Source organism: Gavialis gangeticus, unplaced genomic scaffold (genome assembly GCF_001723915.1).
Source record: "Gavialis gangeticus isolate Ggan-Ray unplaced genomic scaffold, GavGan_comp1, whole genome shotgun sequence".
In the NCBI taxonomy this organism is placed as follows: Eukaryota; Metazoa; Chordata; order Crocodylia; family Gavialidae; genus Gavialis; species Gavialis gangeticus.
The window spans coordinates 79,149,071-79,164,204 of NW_017729029.1; the positions used below are offsets into that span (position 1 = coordinate 79,149,071).

The 15,134-nt window shown below is 44.8% G+C and overlaps 1 protein-coding gene across 3 annotated transcripts in view; it reads right to left on the reverse strand.

Moving 5' to 3' along the window:
* FBXO8 (F-box protein 8) overlaps positions 1–15,134 on the reverse strand; it is a 44,866-nt gene that overhangs the window by 19,536 nt on the left and 10,196 nt on the right. For 2 of the 3 annotated variants that reach the window (XM_019521792.1, XM_019521794.1), the window contains exon 2: positions 13,157–13,496. In XM_019521792.1, the coding sequence (XP_019377337.1) occupies positions 13,157–13,485 (329 nt within the window). In that variant the 5' untranslated portion in view covers positions 13,486–13,496. The remainder of the gene's footprint in view (positions 1–13,156; positions 13,497–15,134) is intronic. The other variant, XM_019521793.1, reaches the window with a different exon arrangement.

Here is a 15,134-nt window from a genome sequence, read left to right on the forward strand (position 1 = left end):
GCAATAAAGCGAGTCACACGAATTTTTTGGTTTCCCAGTGCATATAAAAGTTATGTTTACACTATACTGTAGTCTATTAAGTGTGCAATAGCATTATGTCTAAAAAAACAATGTACATACCTTAATTAAAAAATACTTTATTGCTAAAAAATGCTAACCATCAAAATGGCGCCGATAGACTTGCTTGACACAGGGTTGCCACAAACCTTCAATTTGTAAAAAATGCAATATCTGCGAAGCGCAATAAAGCGAAGCGCAATAAAACGAGGTATACCTGTAATATTTTAAAACATTGTTTTGAGTGTGATTTACGAAATGTCAACCCCCTCCCCATTCTCCCCAAACCCAAATTCCAACATATGGCATCATACTGATGACCACATGGTTCATCAGCAAAGTTGTACCTTTAAATCCACAGCAGAGACCTCTGACACTTGAGCTAATCGAGTAAGTGATAGCAGCAGTACGTTATCCTCTACATAGACTACATAGTAAGATAAAGGAAGGAGACTGCCACTGGGTTTACAGTCATTTGATGACAGCAGTGGAACAGATGCTGGAATTTTGCATTCTCTTGAAGTTTCTGCAGGGGAACGTGCTTTAAGGGACCAGATTCCTTTTCCTCTTCCCACCCCCCCTACACATTTGAAACTTTTCGCCTCATACCCTCCAACCTGTCCTCATCTCAGACCTGTTTCTTTTATAATCCTGTTTCTATGTCCCAGTCCAGAATTTCCTTGCCAGGCTAGTCCTACTCCCGTTCACCCATTTAATTCAGTTTCAGTCCTATCTGACTACTACTTCCCTCTCCATTTTACTTTTTGTCCTAGTTCTCTTCTCCAGTGCCCTCCCCCAACCTCCTAGTTTCCCCTTCTTTTCTACTAGGCTCCAGTCCCAGTTATTCCTCTCTCCCTCTCCAAGCTTCCTTGTTCCATTTTCTCCTGCCACCAGGATCAGGATTCTGTCCCCTCCAAAAATAAACTGGCCAGATTCTTCAACAGAGTTGTTGGCCAAACAGGTATATTTCACTGGTGTACAGCAGACTTCTGTCAGTTCAGGTGGCAATACTCAGACTCAAAATAGCCTATAACAGGCCAGGGTAAAAATTGTAGGGAATATTATGCATCGGCCTAGACTGGTGTATACTCAATGTAGACTGAATCTCTGGGGAATGCAGATGCTTAAAACACGGGTATTCAACCTTTTTTTGAGCAGTGTACCCCTGGCGGCTGGTTGAGGTGCAGCAGGGGTAGGGGAAGCTGGTTGCAGAGTTGTAGTGGTGGCTGCACACAATGGTGGTGCAGGGTGGTCAATGGCAGCGGTAGCTACCACATGCAAGCTTCTCTCCCTGTGTCTGGCCGGGCGGGCGGTGCCTGTTTGACCTGCAGAGGGGCACTGCTGCCCTTGCCCCGCCCCAGCCCTGTTCCTGTGAGGTGGTGGCACGGGGTGGCAGTACCATTTGCCCTGTTTTTCCATGCGAAACAGAAAACCCGGATCCACGCTTATATATCACCAAAAAAGTATGGTAGTACTGTACAGAGCAGTGATTTTGCAAGGCATCTTGAAGGGCTACAATGGATGATTGCTCAGGGGACCAATCTCCTTTGCAATCATAATGATGGAGGCTTGCAGATCAGAAGGCCTGAGAGTCCTGTGTCAAGTTGAGGCTTCCCTGACTCTACTACAGAAAACAAAGACTTAGGAAACCTTAGGTCACCTGCTCTAGAGCAGGCCATGTAGCAGTTCACCATGGGAGCCACAAAGCCAGGGAACAGCCCACAAGGTGAGATGGCAGAAAACCTTGCAAAGTTGCTTAAATTCCATAAACTTCAGAAGAATGCACATTTAAGATTTGAAATCCGTTTGTTTTTCATTTCAGTGGATTGTGCATTTATTACTTGGAAAAAGACTATGTCTTGAACATTTCTAGCACTAAATTAAAAAAAAGTCTGAGGTTAAATTAAAACCCTCCCAAAAAACTCAACTGTGTTTCATTCTTCCAAAACACAAATCAGTTGAATGTACTTTGCTCACACGTTTAGGAGAGGTCAAATCTGAGTGACATCTCCACATAAAAATGTTGTAAACTCAGCTAATCAGTTTCTCTTTTCTTACATCCTTCAAAAAGTTAAGATAATGTGGATTTTTCACTGGGGCTGTTTTGGATCCTCAGTTTTGGGGATTATGTGTAAACTTTAAATATAGGACTGCTGTTCTAATCTGGCATTTCAATAAAGAGTCTGCCTTTTTAAAACATGTAAAGAGATAGCATTCAGGGCATTTACTTGAATAGTAGATGAAATTTTTTCCCCTAATCAGCATGGGGAAAAAAGCCACTTATATTTGCATACAAGGAAACCTCACTAAATATACTGTGGTGCGTTCTACATGTGCATTAATGCACCTTTTGTAATGTGTATTAAATTTAGTACCTTCAACGTGAGGTACTAAATTAATGCGCATTAGGCTGCACTAATGTGCAGTAGCACATTTGCTCTTTTTTTAGTGACATGTAAGGCACAGATGATTATTTTACTACACATTAGCATAATGTCACGGTTTTTACGTGACACTTTAATGCGCAGTAAAATAGTCTACTGTGCATTAAAGCACATGTGTAGACATGCCCATTCTATCATTAAACTACTGCCAAAAGCAGCATGGGCTCAGTAACAGAAACCAGCTATGAAGTTAATTAAATGTAGCCAATACTGAGCATGACTATAAATAACATGATCCACACTAGGCAAACATACTGATGGGAACTGTTTTTTTATTGTTATAAAAGTATCAAAAACTTATAAATTCGTTTCCATCAGCTTACATTACCTTACAGGAAACGGCATCAACTAAGAAAACAAAATAACGTCTCAAAACTTAAAACGTGATTCCATCAGCTTCCAAAACTTCAACAAATAAGACCAACAAAAAACACAAAATATTTATACATTATCCAACCATTCCCTCCTTCTCAAAATTCCCATTAATCCAAGGGCCTGGACACTTTTTTTTCTTTCTTAATATTGCATTGCTCCCCATCACTCTCCAAGCTTGTCTATTAATGCCTATCAACCCTTATTCCATATATGTCTTGTCTTTGCTCCTATCATGCCAACCTCCAGCCTCCAGCTATAGCTCCACTGCCCCTCAGGCCTCATCTTTTTATCCTCCTAGATCTACTAGGCATCTCCAGTCTTCTCTTTTCCATAAATCTACTACCTGCTCCTTACCTAGTTCTCGTGTCCTGCCAACAATACCATCCCAGTTTGCTCAGGCCCAAATGCAAGGCATCTTATACAGAAAGATCCAGTTGTTACAAGACTAGTAAGTTCTTACCTTCCACAATACCATGCAAAATCTCACTACTGCTTTCCCCACTCTTTCTCCATCCTTTCTTTGGGTCCCAACCACACCCCACACAGAATTTCTTCTAGCGTGAGCTGGCGCTTAGGACCTGGCCACTGTAGGAGCTTCTCTGCCTTTCTCCAGACTGTTTTGGCAAACTGACACTCCCACATCACATGCCATATGCTTCCTTCCCCACAAGTTTGTCCGGGACATTTGGCTATTCTACAGTCCCCAACTGTAATAGAGCACCCATACAAGTACTATACCTTGGGGAATTATACAATTATGTACATGTGCAATTTTGCCCATAAAAGGCATGACTGTGCATAACTGCAAAATTTAATGGCAGCGGGCTCTGCGCCTCCATCTCTGTGGGGCTACCGGAACTCCAGCTGGGAACCCCACGATGTAGGCACAGAGCTGTGTGACTGGGCACCTGGGTAAGTGGGGAGGGGAGCTCCTTCCTGTGGAGGGTGGGGGTGGTGTGGGCTGGGCCGGCCGGCTCCATACCTCCACGTGGGGCTTCCAGAACTCCAGCAGGAAGCTGCATGTGGAAGCTGCTCCCTTGCCAGATACTCCCAGAACACCACTAACAGGTTGGGGTTTAATAAATTCCAAGAAGTCTTGTAAAATTCTGTCACAAGCCTGTCATCCTTGAGATCATTCTTGTCCTGAAGGTTCAGGTTGCCTCCCATAGTTCTCTCAGTGTCGATGCCCTCTCCAGCTGATGCCTTTCACCTTCTTCCAATGTCACCTCTAACCTCATCAAAAAGGAGTCAAGGGCTCCCTGATGCAATTTTGCTGAAGTATAAATTTTAGTAAAACTCCTTCACTGCACTCAGCGTCTCTTCTGTCTTTGTTTGTCACACTTCTCTCTCATCCTGCACTGCTGTAATACTTTTCTTGAAGGAGAGGAAAAAAAGTAGGAGGACCATTCTTCTTCTTCTTCCACCCATGCAGCCTTCATAAGGAAGATGTTTCTTTGCTCTTTCTCTCTACCCCACTCCTTCAATAGGTTTTTTTTGTGTCTCCATAATTTCCTCTGCTACCAGGAATCCCTTCTCTGACAGCCATAGGAGACACTGCTGTCTCCACTGTAGTCTTGTAAACCTCTTCCCCTTTTCCCAGGCCCTTCTTTTCCCCACATACTCATGTGGGGCTCGTGTTCTTTTTTAACTTCTTCCTACCGTCTCACTGTACTTGTATATACCCTTTTAATTACTCCCCATTTTTCACAGTTGCTCCCATACCATTTACACATATATTCATCTTCCAATTGTCTTGTATTTATCATCCACTGCTCTCTACCTGCTGTTCCTTGCTCTCTTACTTCCAACACTGTCTTCAGTAGAAGGTGGTCCAAGAAGAAAATCGGTATTCTCTCTGCCACTCAAACTTTCCAGTCTATAGACCTCAAAATGAAATCTATACCAGACCACTCTAGTAACCTATGGTCAACTCCAGGAACTTACTTTTAGGTGTCCGGTACTTTATGCTCTACTACCATCCTTGCCCACATCTGTGAGGATCTATCTAATCCTGAGGTGTTGCTCCCCATCCTATCCCCTTTCTCCAATATATGATTAAAGTCTCCAACTAGTGTTAGAGGCAGTGCTCCTGGTAGGAGGTAGGCAGGAGTGCACCAATAAAGATTTTTTGGGCCAATACTGATAGCTGATAATTAATGAGCCATATCAGCCCATACTGATCTGGTTGCCGATATGCAGCCCGGCAGCTTAGAAAGTAGCATCCGGCTGGGAAGTCTGTTGGGGGGAAGGGGCAGGAGGAAGGTAAGGGGTGTGGGGGGGGACAGATCGAGGCCCCCACAGTGAGGGAGGGAGCGGGGCTGGGGTAGGGGCAAGTGCTGCCCAGCCAGGGTGGGGCAGGGCACAAGACCAAGCCACAAGCGGCTTGTCCAGGGGGAAGACAAGAAGCCTCCCCTCACCTTCGGGTGAGGGGAGGCTGCTGCTGCAGCCTGGGGCTGGCTCCAGTCTCTTTCCAGTGGGGGGAGGGGGGTTGGGCCAGGGCTCAGCAAAGGGTGGGATGGGCAGCAGCGATGCTGGGAGCAGGGGAGTGTGGGAGGGCTATGGTGAATTCTGGGATGGCTGTAGCCCACCCCATAGCCCCCCTCCCAGCACTGCCACTTCCACCTGCCCTGAGCATAGCCCTGGCCCAACCCCCCCACCAGGAAGAGCCCAACACCACCCCACACCCCAGCCTGCAGCAGCAGTCCACCCTCACCCTACTCACAGATCTGGGGGATATGTGCCCCCCCATTCCTCCCCCAGGGGTGCATGAAGCAGCGGGAGCCACTCCCCCACCCCTTTCCTCTGGATGAGCTGCTCGCTGCTTCATCCTGCACCCCATCCCATCCCACCCTGGCTGGGCAATGCCTGCCCTAGTCCCAGCCTCACCGCAGGAATGCTGATCTGCCTCCCCCCTAACTCCTTTCCTCCCCTCCTTCCTCCCAAGAAACTTACCAGCTGGACACTACTCTCCCAGCTGCTGGGCTGGCCACATGCTGGGCGCATGCACACAGCATTTATCAGTGACATTATTGGCCACATCAGCCAAAAAAAGCCGATTGCTGATAATATCTATTTTCTTTTTATTGATGTTGATACGATATGGACTGATGTCTCAGCACACCTCCAGTAGGAGGGCTTTCAGTTCCTCTAAAAGGCACACAGTTCCTTGCACTCTGCCACTGCATAAACATTTAGTATTCTAAACCTTTCCCCTCCTCTCTCCCCAATCACCTGTAACACTCTGCCCCAATTATTTCCTGACTAATAATCTGTCTTTTATTGGCACTGCCACACCCACTGCCATTCTCATTACTGCCTGACCACATGTATGCTCCATCTTCCTATAAGGTCTTTATACTCTTTCTGTCCTGGGACTCCACATTTCTGCAGGTATATAATGTCCATATCTATCTGATCTGGCCCACCCATACCCACTTTGCATGGCTGTGAATGCTCTTTACATTAACTGATATTAGGGTGATGATCATATTTATCCCAAGCTATTACCTACCACTCTCCAAGTCCAATCTGTGCACTGAGGTCTAGGTCTGGGGATGACTCCACTTCCCACTTGACACTTGCCCCACAGCTGCTGCCCTTTGTCATGCTACCTGGAGTAATGCAGCAGGGGCAGGAAGAGGAGCTGCTGGAGCAGGGGGAAGCCAAGCAGTAGCCAGGCAGCTGCAGCCACATCAAGAGCAGTCCTGCCTGAAAGCTGTACATGCTGGCTGGGGGCTGTCGGGGGGCACAGATGAGAGCGTGACGCAGGCTGCCCTGGGTGGGACTGAGCAGGGCTTGGGCCCACATGGAGTGTTCTGCTGCATGTGCCCCCTCTTCCCTCTCCTGGCTAGCTCCTGGGACCTAGCACATGAGCACCCTGCATACATCCCCCCCCACAACAATATACAAAAGTAAGAATTTATTTTGAGCTATTATGCAATTGCCTTTATATACACTACTCAACAACACAAAAATCAGGACAAAAATATTTTTAAAAGAAAATTAAAATATAACATTTTTTATTTTTAATATATGATTTTTTAATTTATAATTAGTTAAAATGATATCTTCTGAAAGATTTTGTGTGTGGGGCCCTCAACAGCTCACCAAAACTTATTAAATGGCCCATCACGCAAAATATTTGCCCATCTTTGTTTTAATTGTATTTGTGAAATATGTGGACCCAATTTGCCACACAAAGTACACTTCCATTCCTTCTTACACTCTTGCATCCTGTTAGCCTTCTCTCTGCATGCCATGCAAATCTCATATAGGCAGGTCATTGTCAAATGCCCTTCCTCACACCCCAAACATAACTTTGGCTGTCCACAGTAAATCACCAGTACTTTGTGGAGCCCTAAGGCAATATGCAGAAGGTGTCATATCCCTCCTGCCCCTCCGTGTACAGTCAGAGTAACATTTGGGCTCTCCAGGCCCCAGTCCATACTCCATCTGGGTCTCAAAACTTGTCCACATTCTCTACTCTCTTGCAGTGACTTGATAACCAAAATCTTATATACTCCTCTTCAATAAAGGCTTCATACATCTTAATTGTAACTATTCTTTCTTAGGTGTCCTTAACAGTCCAAAATAAAAATGTGCCAGGATGGGGGACTTTCTAACATTTTTTATAGGTCTCTGAGAACTTTTGGTATGCTGTCTCATCCCTAAGCATTACTTCCTAATCCAACTTGCTCAGCATCTTGGATTAAGTAATTCATATCAAGTGTCCATCCCTGCAGTATCAGCCTGCTGAAATCCAGATGAGTAATCTCTAGCTTCAAAATGCCTGGGCAAAAGCATTGCCTTGTGGAGATCCTCACACAGAACTGCATCCTTCTCCTGGCTCTCATCCATTTTCTTTCACAAGGTGCAGTCCATCTCATCTCTTTCCTTGCCACCATTTCAAATGTTGCTGCTGACAGTGCCACTGCTGCTCCAGCTGCCACTGATCCCTCTCCTAAGCCTTCCAGCCAGATCAGGCCAGGTCATCATCCTGATTTTAGCCCACATGCCAAGGCTGAACCTACCACAAGAATAGGTTGGGGAAGCTTGTCTGAATAATATACGTGGTGGTACCCATTGTGTACAGTTCCCCTCTGCACTCACTCTTTTTCAAGTCATGGTAAGCCACTATACTGAATACATTTTGACTTCCTCTTCACTCCCACAGCTGAGCTGTGCCTTTCTCTCCCATTTCCAATGATTTCCATTTCTTCACCACCCTTAAAAGTCTGGCAAACATTACTAAATGGAACCTCAAACAGTTAATCCAGAATCTTTCTCTTTCTCCTTCAGCCCGTTGCATATGGTTAGTGTGCCGTGCCCTCCATGAGGTGAAGCTGGACCAGGTTGCTCTGTACCTCATCTGCATATACATTTTTGGAGGATCCTAAGACTCAGGATAAGAATTACTGGTTCCAGTCATGAGTGGGGCACTAATTAGTACGTGGATACTTTGTGAGGGGGGAGGGTCTCCTGGAGTACACACACATACTAAGCAGTGTTGAGTTGTGGGGTGACCATGGCTTGAAATGCTGTTGACTCTGCTGGGGCCCATTACAATGGAATTTATGCCTTTTGGCTTTGGATTAATAGCATGCATGATTTGCACTACAGAAGTAGATACAAAGTGCTGCTTAAAAGTGTGTTTATGTGCTAAAACTGGCACCAGTTTTAAAAAATGTAACATGTATCAATTCTGGATGAGTTAAGTTTATATGCAAATTACTACAGCTATGTTTATTTCAAGGTCAGTGTTTATACATTTGCTTCTTACTTCCATGTACTCAGGGAGAACAGGAACTAACATAGTGGTGGGCAATTACTTTGGCTGAGGACCAAACACAAAATATCTTTCAGAAGATATCATTTTAACTAATTAAATAACCCCCCCCAATCATATACTAAAATCAAGCATCTGTTATAACATATTTTAATATTATTGAGTAGTGTATATGGAGGCAATTGCATAAGAGCTCAAAATAAAGTTACTTTTGTATATTGTGTGTGGGGGTGACGCGTGTGTGTGGGGGGGGAAGGGGGGGTTGTGCCTGTGAACCAGGTCCTGGGAGCCAGCGGGAGGTGAGAGGGAGGGATGGCAGGGGGCACACGCAGCAGACTTCACCAGCGCAGGCAGGTGCAGGTGTGGTCCTCTCCCCTCACACAGCCTGTGGCTGCCCCCACAGCACTCCACAAGAGGCTTGCCCAGGGAAGCTCACTGTGCTTCTGCCCATGTCCACCAATGGCCCCACCCAGTGTACACAGCTTTCAGGTAGGCCTGCTCCCAGTGCTGCTATAATCCCCTGGGTACACCTTAGTTTTCCCTGCCTCCAGTGTCTCCTCCTTCTGCCCCTGTACTGCTCCATGAAGAAAATAGCATGGGCAAGGGCAGCAGCTGTGAGGACATGTGCTGGCACCACAAGGCCCACCAGGCTAAGGGAATGCTTCAGTCAGATGGCTCCTGTCCTAGCATATGAATCTCTAGTTCCAGGCACCTTCCACCCAACTTGGCTGCCCATCGTGCTAGGTAGGCAGAGGGGGACAGTGGCTGGGACCTGGACTTGGAGCCCCATGTGCTGGGACAGAAGCCAACTAGCTGCAACTTCCCCCCCTTCCTGGCTGGGTGTGTGGTGCCAGGCACAGGTCCCCATGGCTGCTGTCACTTCCCTCTGTGACCTGCTCCTTGGAACAGCACAGCAGGGGCAGAAGCCACTGGAGGTGGGAGAAGCCAAACATTAACCAGGTAGCTGCAGCCGCACCAGAAGCAGCCCTACCAAGAAGCTGTGCATGCTGGCCAGGGCTGTCAGGCAGGGTTCAGTCCCATGCCCCTCAGGGGCAGCTGTGGACCAAATTTAATCAGTTGGCAGGTTGGCTCCAACCCATGGGCCATATTTTGCTCACTCCTTGTCTAACAGTAAAGCAGCAGAGGGAAAGTGGGGAGGGGAAGGAGCTGCAGAGGGAAGAAGTTGGGTCAGGGTCTTAGGACAAAAGGGCTATCTGACCTCCCACATTTATTTTCCCTGCTCTAGCAGTGGGAAGGAGACAAATTCAAGGTAAATCTCCAATATTTAGATTCCGTACCTAGAGAATTACTATAAATTTTTTTCCATACACAGAATCTAATTATTGGGGGATTGTCTTATATTAAGGTTTATCTTATATTCAAGTAAATACAGTAACTAAAATATTGTTCTTAATATGTACTGACTTGGAGTTTTTGGCTGAAGATAATACAGTTAGCCTTGGACAAAATTATTTTGTATAGAAATTCCTTTTTTACTTTAGTATTTTTTGTACATTTAGTCCTTTGTTGGCTATTTGGTTCTCTCTGGGTTTTTTCTAAGGATAATAGCAGTTCAAGGACTTTATATGTAGGTATCTTTTTCTATTTAGAGAAAAAGCTGATTTTCCTAAAATAGAACCTGAAAATTCAGTCAACTTATAAGTAAAGACTACTTATAACTGTAAGAAAATGGTGCTATTTTATTCAGCAGACTCCTGTCTAAGCACATTGGAGGGAGAGAATCAAGATTGTGCGCAGTCATGTAAGTTTGGCATTTGCTTGATTTTTGTATTCCAAGTAATATAATTTTAATAGGGTTTTTTTGGTTTGTAATTGTAGAACATAATAGAAAAATACAGAGAATTTGATTATGCAACATCTATCATAGACTTGATGGGCTTTACTTTCAACAGAGTTCTCTGTGTGCCTAGTCCATGATTTCTGTGGAACCAGAAAAGAAGCAGTGCTATTCACCAGTGGCCTTTATACTGGCTTGTATGAACAGACTTGCAAATCTATTTTTTTTAATACAGCACAAATTGTTGCATGGAACATATTACTTCAGCTTTTCACTAAGGAGTTTTTAGATTTAGTATGAAATTCTTGCATCTCTAAGTGGTGGCCCCTTACTTCCTCCTCCTGGCTACTGGAAGTTAAAATGACAAAGTGCTTTTAACAAAAATTATTGCAATTAATCGTGAGATTAAAAAAAAGTGGCGATTGATTACAATTTTAATTGTGCAGTTAAACAATAATAGAATCTCAATTTATTATAAATATTTTTGGATTTTTTTCTGTACTTGCAAATAAACTAATTTCAATTACAACTCAGTACCATAAGAACAGAGCAGAACTCTGCTAATCTCTGCCTACGGATTAAGTACAGTATGCAAAAAGGGTCAAACCTAGGGTTACCATATTTCCAGTCCAAAAAAAGGGCCCCCCATACTACTTTCCCTGCTGGAGGGGCAGGCAGCTCATCCTGCCCTGCCACAGCCCCCACACCTAGATAGCTTGACCCTGCCCGGCTGCTTACTGGCCGCCTGTATGTGTGTGGAGCCCGGCAGCAGTGAGGGGGTGGGGGGCGCTCTTCCCCCAATACACATGGCCTAGGCCTAGCAGCAGCAATTAATGCATGTTAAAAAAATTGGAGTGTGAATTTGTTTTTGTGTTAATTGTGCCCATCAGTGGCGATTAATTGACAGCCCTAGTTAAAATGTTTTTAACATGTGGACACATATGTCTCAAGTAATGAGATGGAAGGGGGAACTTTTCAGATAGGGACAGAAACAGTACGAAAACTGTCCATTGGCTGAAGCAAAGCAGAAATGGACAGTAAGTCTATAAACCAAATCTTCAGCTTTCAAAGAGATGTAGCTTAACTCTGGAATCAGTCCTGACCAAATACTGGTTCAGGTTTCATCTTGATGGTAAGGTAAAGGTAAGCTGGACTTTATGAAGGCATGATTATTTGTAATGTGTAAGTAGTAAAGGTCTGTGTTTAATTTACATAATGAATTTCTGACTTTTTCTTGCTCTTCCTTCCCTTACTATGAATCTCTTGCTCTCACTGCCATATGACACATACTTTACTATATTCTTCTTCTTTCTTTCTGATACTGTTCAATTTAGATTCATTATGTTGGACTTAGAATTTGAACCCATTATAGCCTTGTGCTTACTAGACACCACTGTGTGCAATGAAAAGCACCTGTAGGATTCCATAGTACAACTGACCTTGTCTTCACTTTAATGCTAGCTGAGTTCGAGAGGAGTTCATTTAACCCAACTCAGGTGAAAACAATAATACTGCAAAATAACTTAAAAAGCAAGGGGTAGTCAAGTATTGGCTGCACTACTGGCTTGATTATCAGTAGCAATTCCATCCCTGGTGAGTTAAATAGCTTGAGTTTAAAGATACCAAGTAACTCCACAGTTTCATAGTAGGTAGGGTCAGAAGGGACCTGAGCAGATCATTAAGTCTGCCCCCCTGCCATGGGCAGGAAAGAATGCTGGGGTCAAACAACCCCGGCTAGGTGAGTATCTAGCCTGCTTTCGAAGACCCCCAGGGTAGGAGCAAGCACCACTTTCCTTGGAAGTTGGTTCCAGATCCTAGCTGCCCTGACTGTGAAGTATTACCTCCTGATATCTAGCCTGAAATCTACTCTCCATCAACACATGGCTGTTATTCCTTGTTACTCCTGGTAGTACTCGAGGGAACAGGGACTCTCCCATAGCCTGCTGGTCCCCCTTGGCCAGTATATAGACGGCCACCAGATCCCCTCCCAGCCTTCTCTTGTGGAGGCTGAACAGGCTCAGGTCCTGTAGCCACCGCTCCTAGGGTCTGCCTTGCTGCCCCCTGATCATGCAAGTGGCCCTCCTCTGGACCCTCTCAATGCTGTCCACATCCCTCCTGAAGTGCGGCGCCCAGGACTGGACGCAGTACTCCAACTGCGACCTGACCAATGTCGCATAGAGGGGGAGGATCACCTCCTTAGACCTGCTCGTGATGCATCTGTGGATGCGTGACAAGGTGCAGTTAGGCTAGTTATTCTTCTGCATGCATGAAACTAAGGATAACACTTGAATTATATGTTCAGCTGACACTGCAGTGAAGATATACTCTTAGTTTTCTCTAATGTGTGACACGACAAACAAGATATGTATAAATATGCACATAAGTTTGTATCAAGTATGTTTTTTGCCCTTGCATAAGAACGTCTCTTCTAATAATTGATTTGTATTCACCTACACATGCATTCTTGGGTTTTCACTTTGCTTTTGTTCCTCACGTCAAATCTGAATCAACTTGCACAACATTTGTTTATAAAACGATAAAAGTAGGCAGCCAACAAAATGTATAAAATAGTTAATTAATTTGAGCTAAAGAGTAGCTTTTCACTTTTGAACTTGTTTAAAAAAAAATGAAAGTATGTGAAAACAAACTATAAATCTACTAATCCTTAAACATGCAGGTGACCTCCCATTAGCTTACCCTTGCCAGAGAAGCTCATCATTAGCAAGATCCTGCCAGACACAAGAAGCCAGGCAGAGGTCAGTTGCATTCAGGTATGACAAAATGGTAAAACTAAGCTCAGGGGGCAACATTTCCAGGTTAATGAATCCTTCTTGTTCTTTGGATTTTCTTGTTTTCAACAGATGGTAGATATCAATGCCTCCTTGGGCTTGTTTGCGATGACTTGCATTGGAAATACTGTTTGTAGTGATTCGTCTACCATGCTCTCTGGAGAGATAGCTTTGTCCGCTGTATCCTTGATGTTGCAGCTGCTGGTTCCTAGCAACTCTCCACAGCCCCTGACCCATCTGCGAGCCTGCTGGTTGTACAAACCAAATAAAGTTATTTTAAAACAGAAAAAAAAAAGAGTTAGAAAAAAAAAGAGTTAGATCTGTGCACTCACAAGTAGAGACAAAATTTGCTAGCAAGGCCAGGTTTGCACTGAGAAATAAGTGTAGAACTGGGTTTCAAACAGGAAGTGAAATCTTATCAGTAATTACAGCACAAATCTAATCTCTGGTCCACAGTAAAGCAACTGAACAAATATTTGAGAACAAAAGTACCAGAAACTAGCGTAGCAACATTTGACTGAATGAATTTTTATAGCCTGATTATAAAAACAGTACTGAGCCAAATGCCTACTAAATCAAATATCCCTATGCAAGTCAAGGGGTGATAGTAAGTTAAATATGTTTTCAAGTTTAGCTGAAAAATTTACTTGCATGACCTGCATAAACAATGCAATGTGAAATGTAACTAAACAAGATAGTTTACCTTGATGTGTGATAGTATGTAGTAAGCTAAAGCAGGGGTGGACAATTATTTGGGCCTGCAGGCCACAGAGGGAGTTTTGCTGAGCTGTTGTGGGCTGGGTCAGCACTCCTCCAGTGCAACAGCTCATCAAAACTCCCCATGTGGGATGGGGCTCCAAGTGGGTGGAGATCAGGACAGACAGGTGAGGCTGGGATCACAGGGTGGGGCCACAGAGCAGTGACAGAACATGGCCAAGGTCAGGGTTGAGCCAGGACCTGCTGCTTACCCATCCCCACGGGGGGTGCCAATTCTGTGGGCTGGGGCATGCAGGGAGTAGATCGTGACTCCACCCTAGGTCCCAGCCCCACACTGTTACCACCTGAAGATCCTGGCCCCGGCCCTAGATGCAGCTCCCTGCCTGCTCACAGCCCCATCTGATACACCTGGCCAAGTGCCCTGCCTGCACGAGTCTCACTCCCAGCAGCATATGCAGGGCAGACGGACCAGGGTGCCAGGGCAGCAGGGCCAGGTCTGGTGGATGCTGACACCGGAAAGAGTGATGCTGCTGGGAAATGGAGTTCAGCCACTGTGCCACCCCAGCACTGCTGCATGCCCTGGGGTGGTGAGATCGGCTGCATGTGCTACAGCCTGGACTGCCCCCCATGCCTGAGCTAGGTAGGACTGAGGGACCTGCTGTGGGCCAGCAAAATCCCTCGGCAGGCTGGATCCAACCCATGGGCCATATTTTGCCCACCTCTGGGCTAAAGGCAGGGATCAGAATTAAGATAAATCCTAATAAATTTGGAATTGAAACTAAATTTGGAAGTGTTGCACTTACTTGTTAAGATAAAGATCATGGACCGATTCATTGCTTTTGATATTCAGAATGTGTGAGAGGGTTAACTGACACCTGAGATTTCAGTGTCACAGCTGAATCCCAGAACTGGGACTTTTATAGAAATACCAAATGTCGATTAAAAAGAAGCGTTAGCAAAGCAGTCTTTTAATAGTTCTATCACATTACAGATGAACGCCACCACTCCAGCTCCATATAAAGGAAACATTAGAACACAAAATCAGGGCTACAATAGTACTTCTCACTATAGCTTGGTGAGTCTGCATCTACATTAGCACATGCAGTTCTGGCATACTGCTTAAAATATATAGAAACAGAGCAAATTTAGCAAAAAAAAAAAAAAAAAAA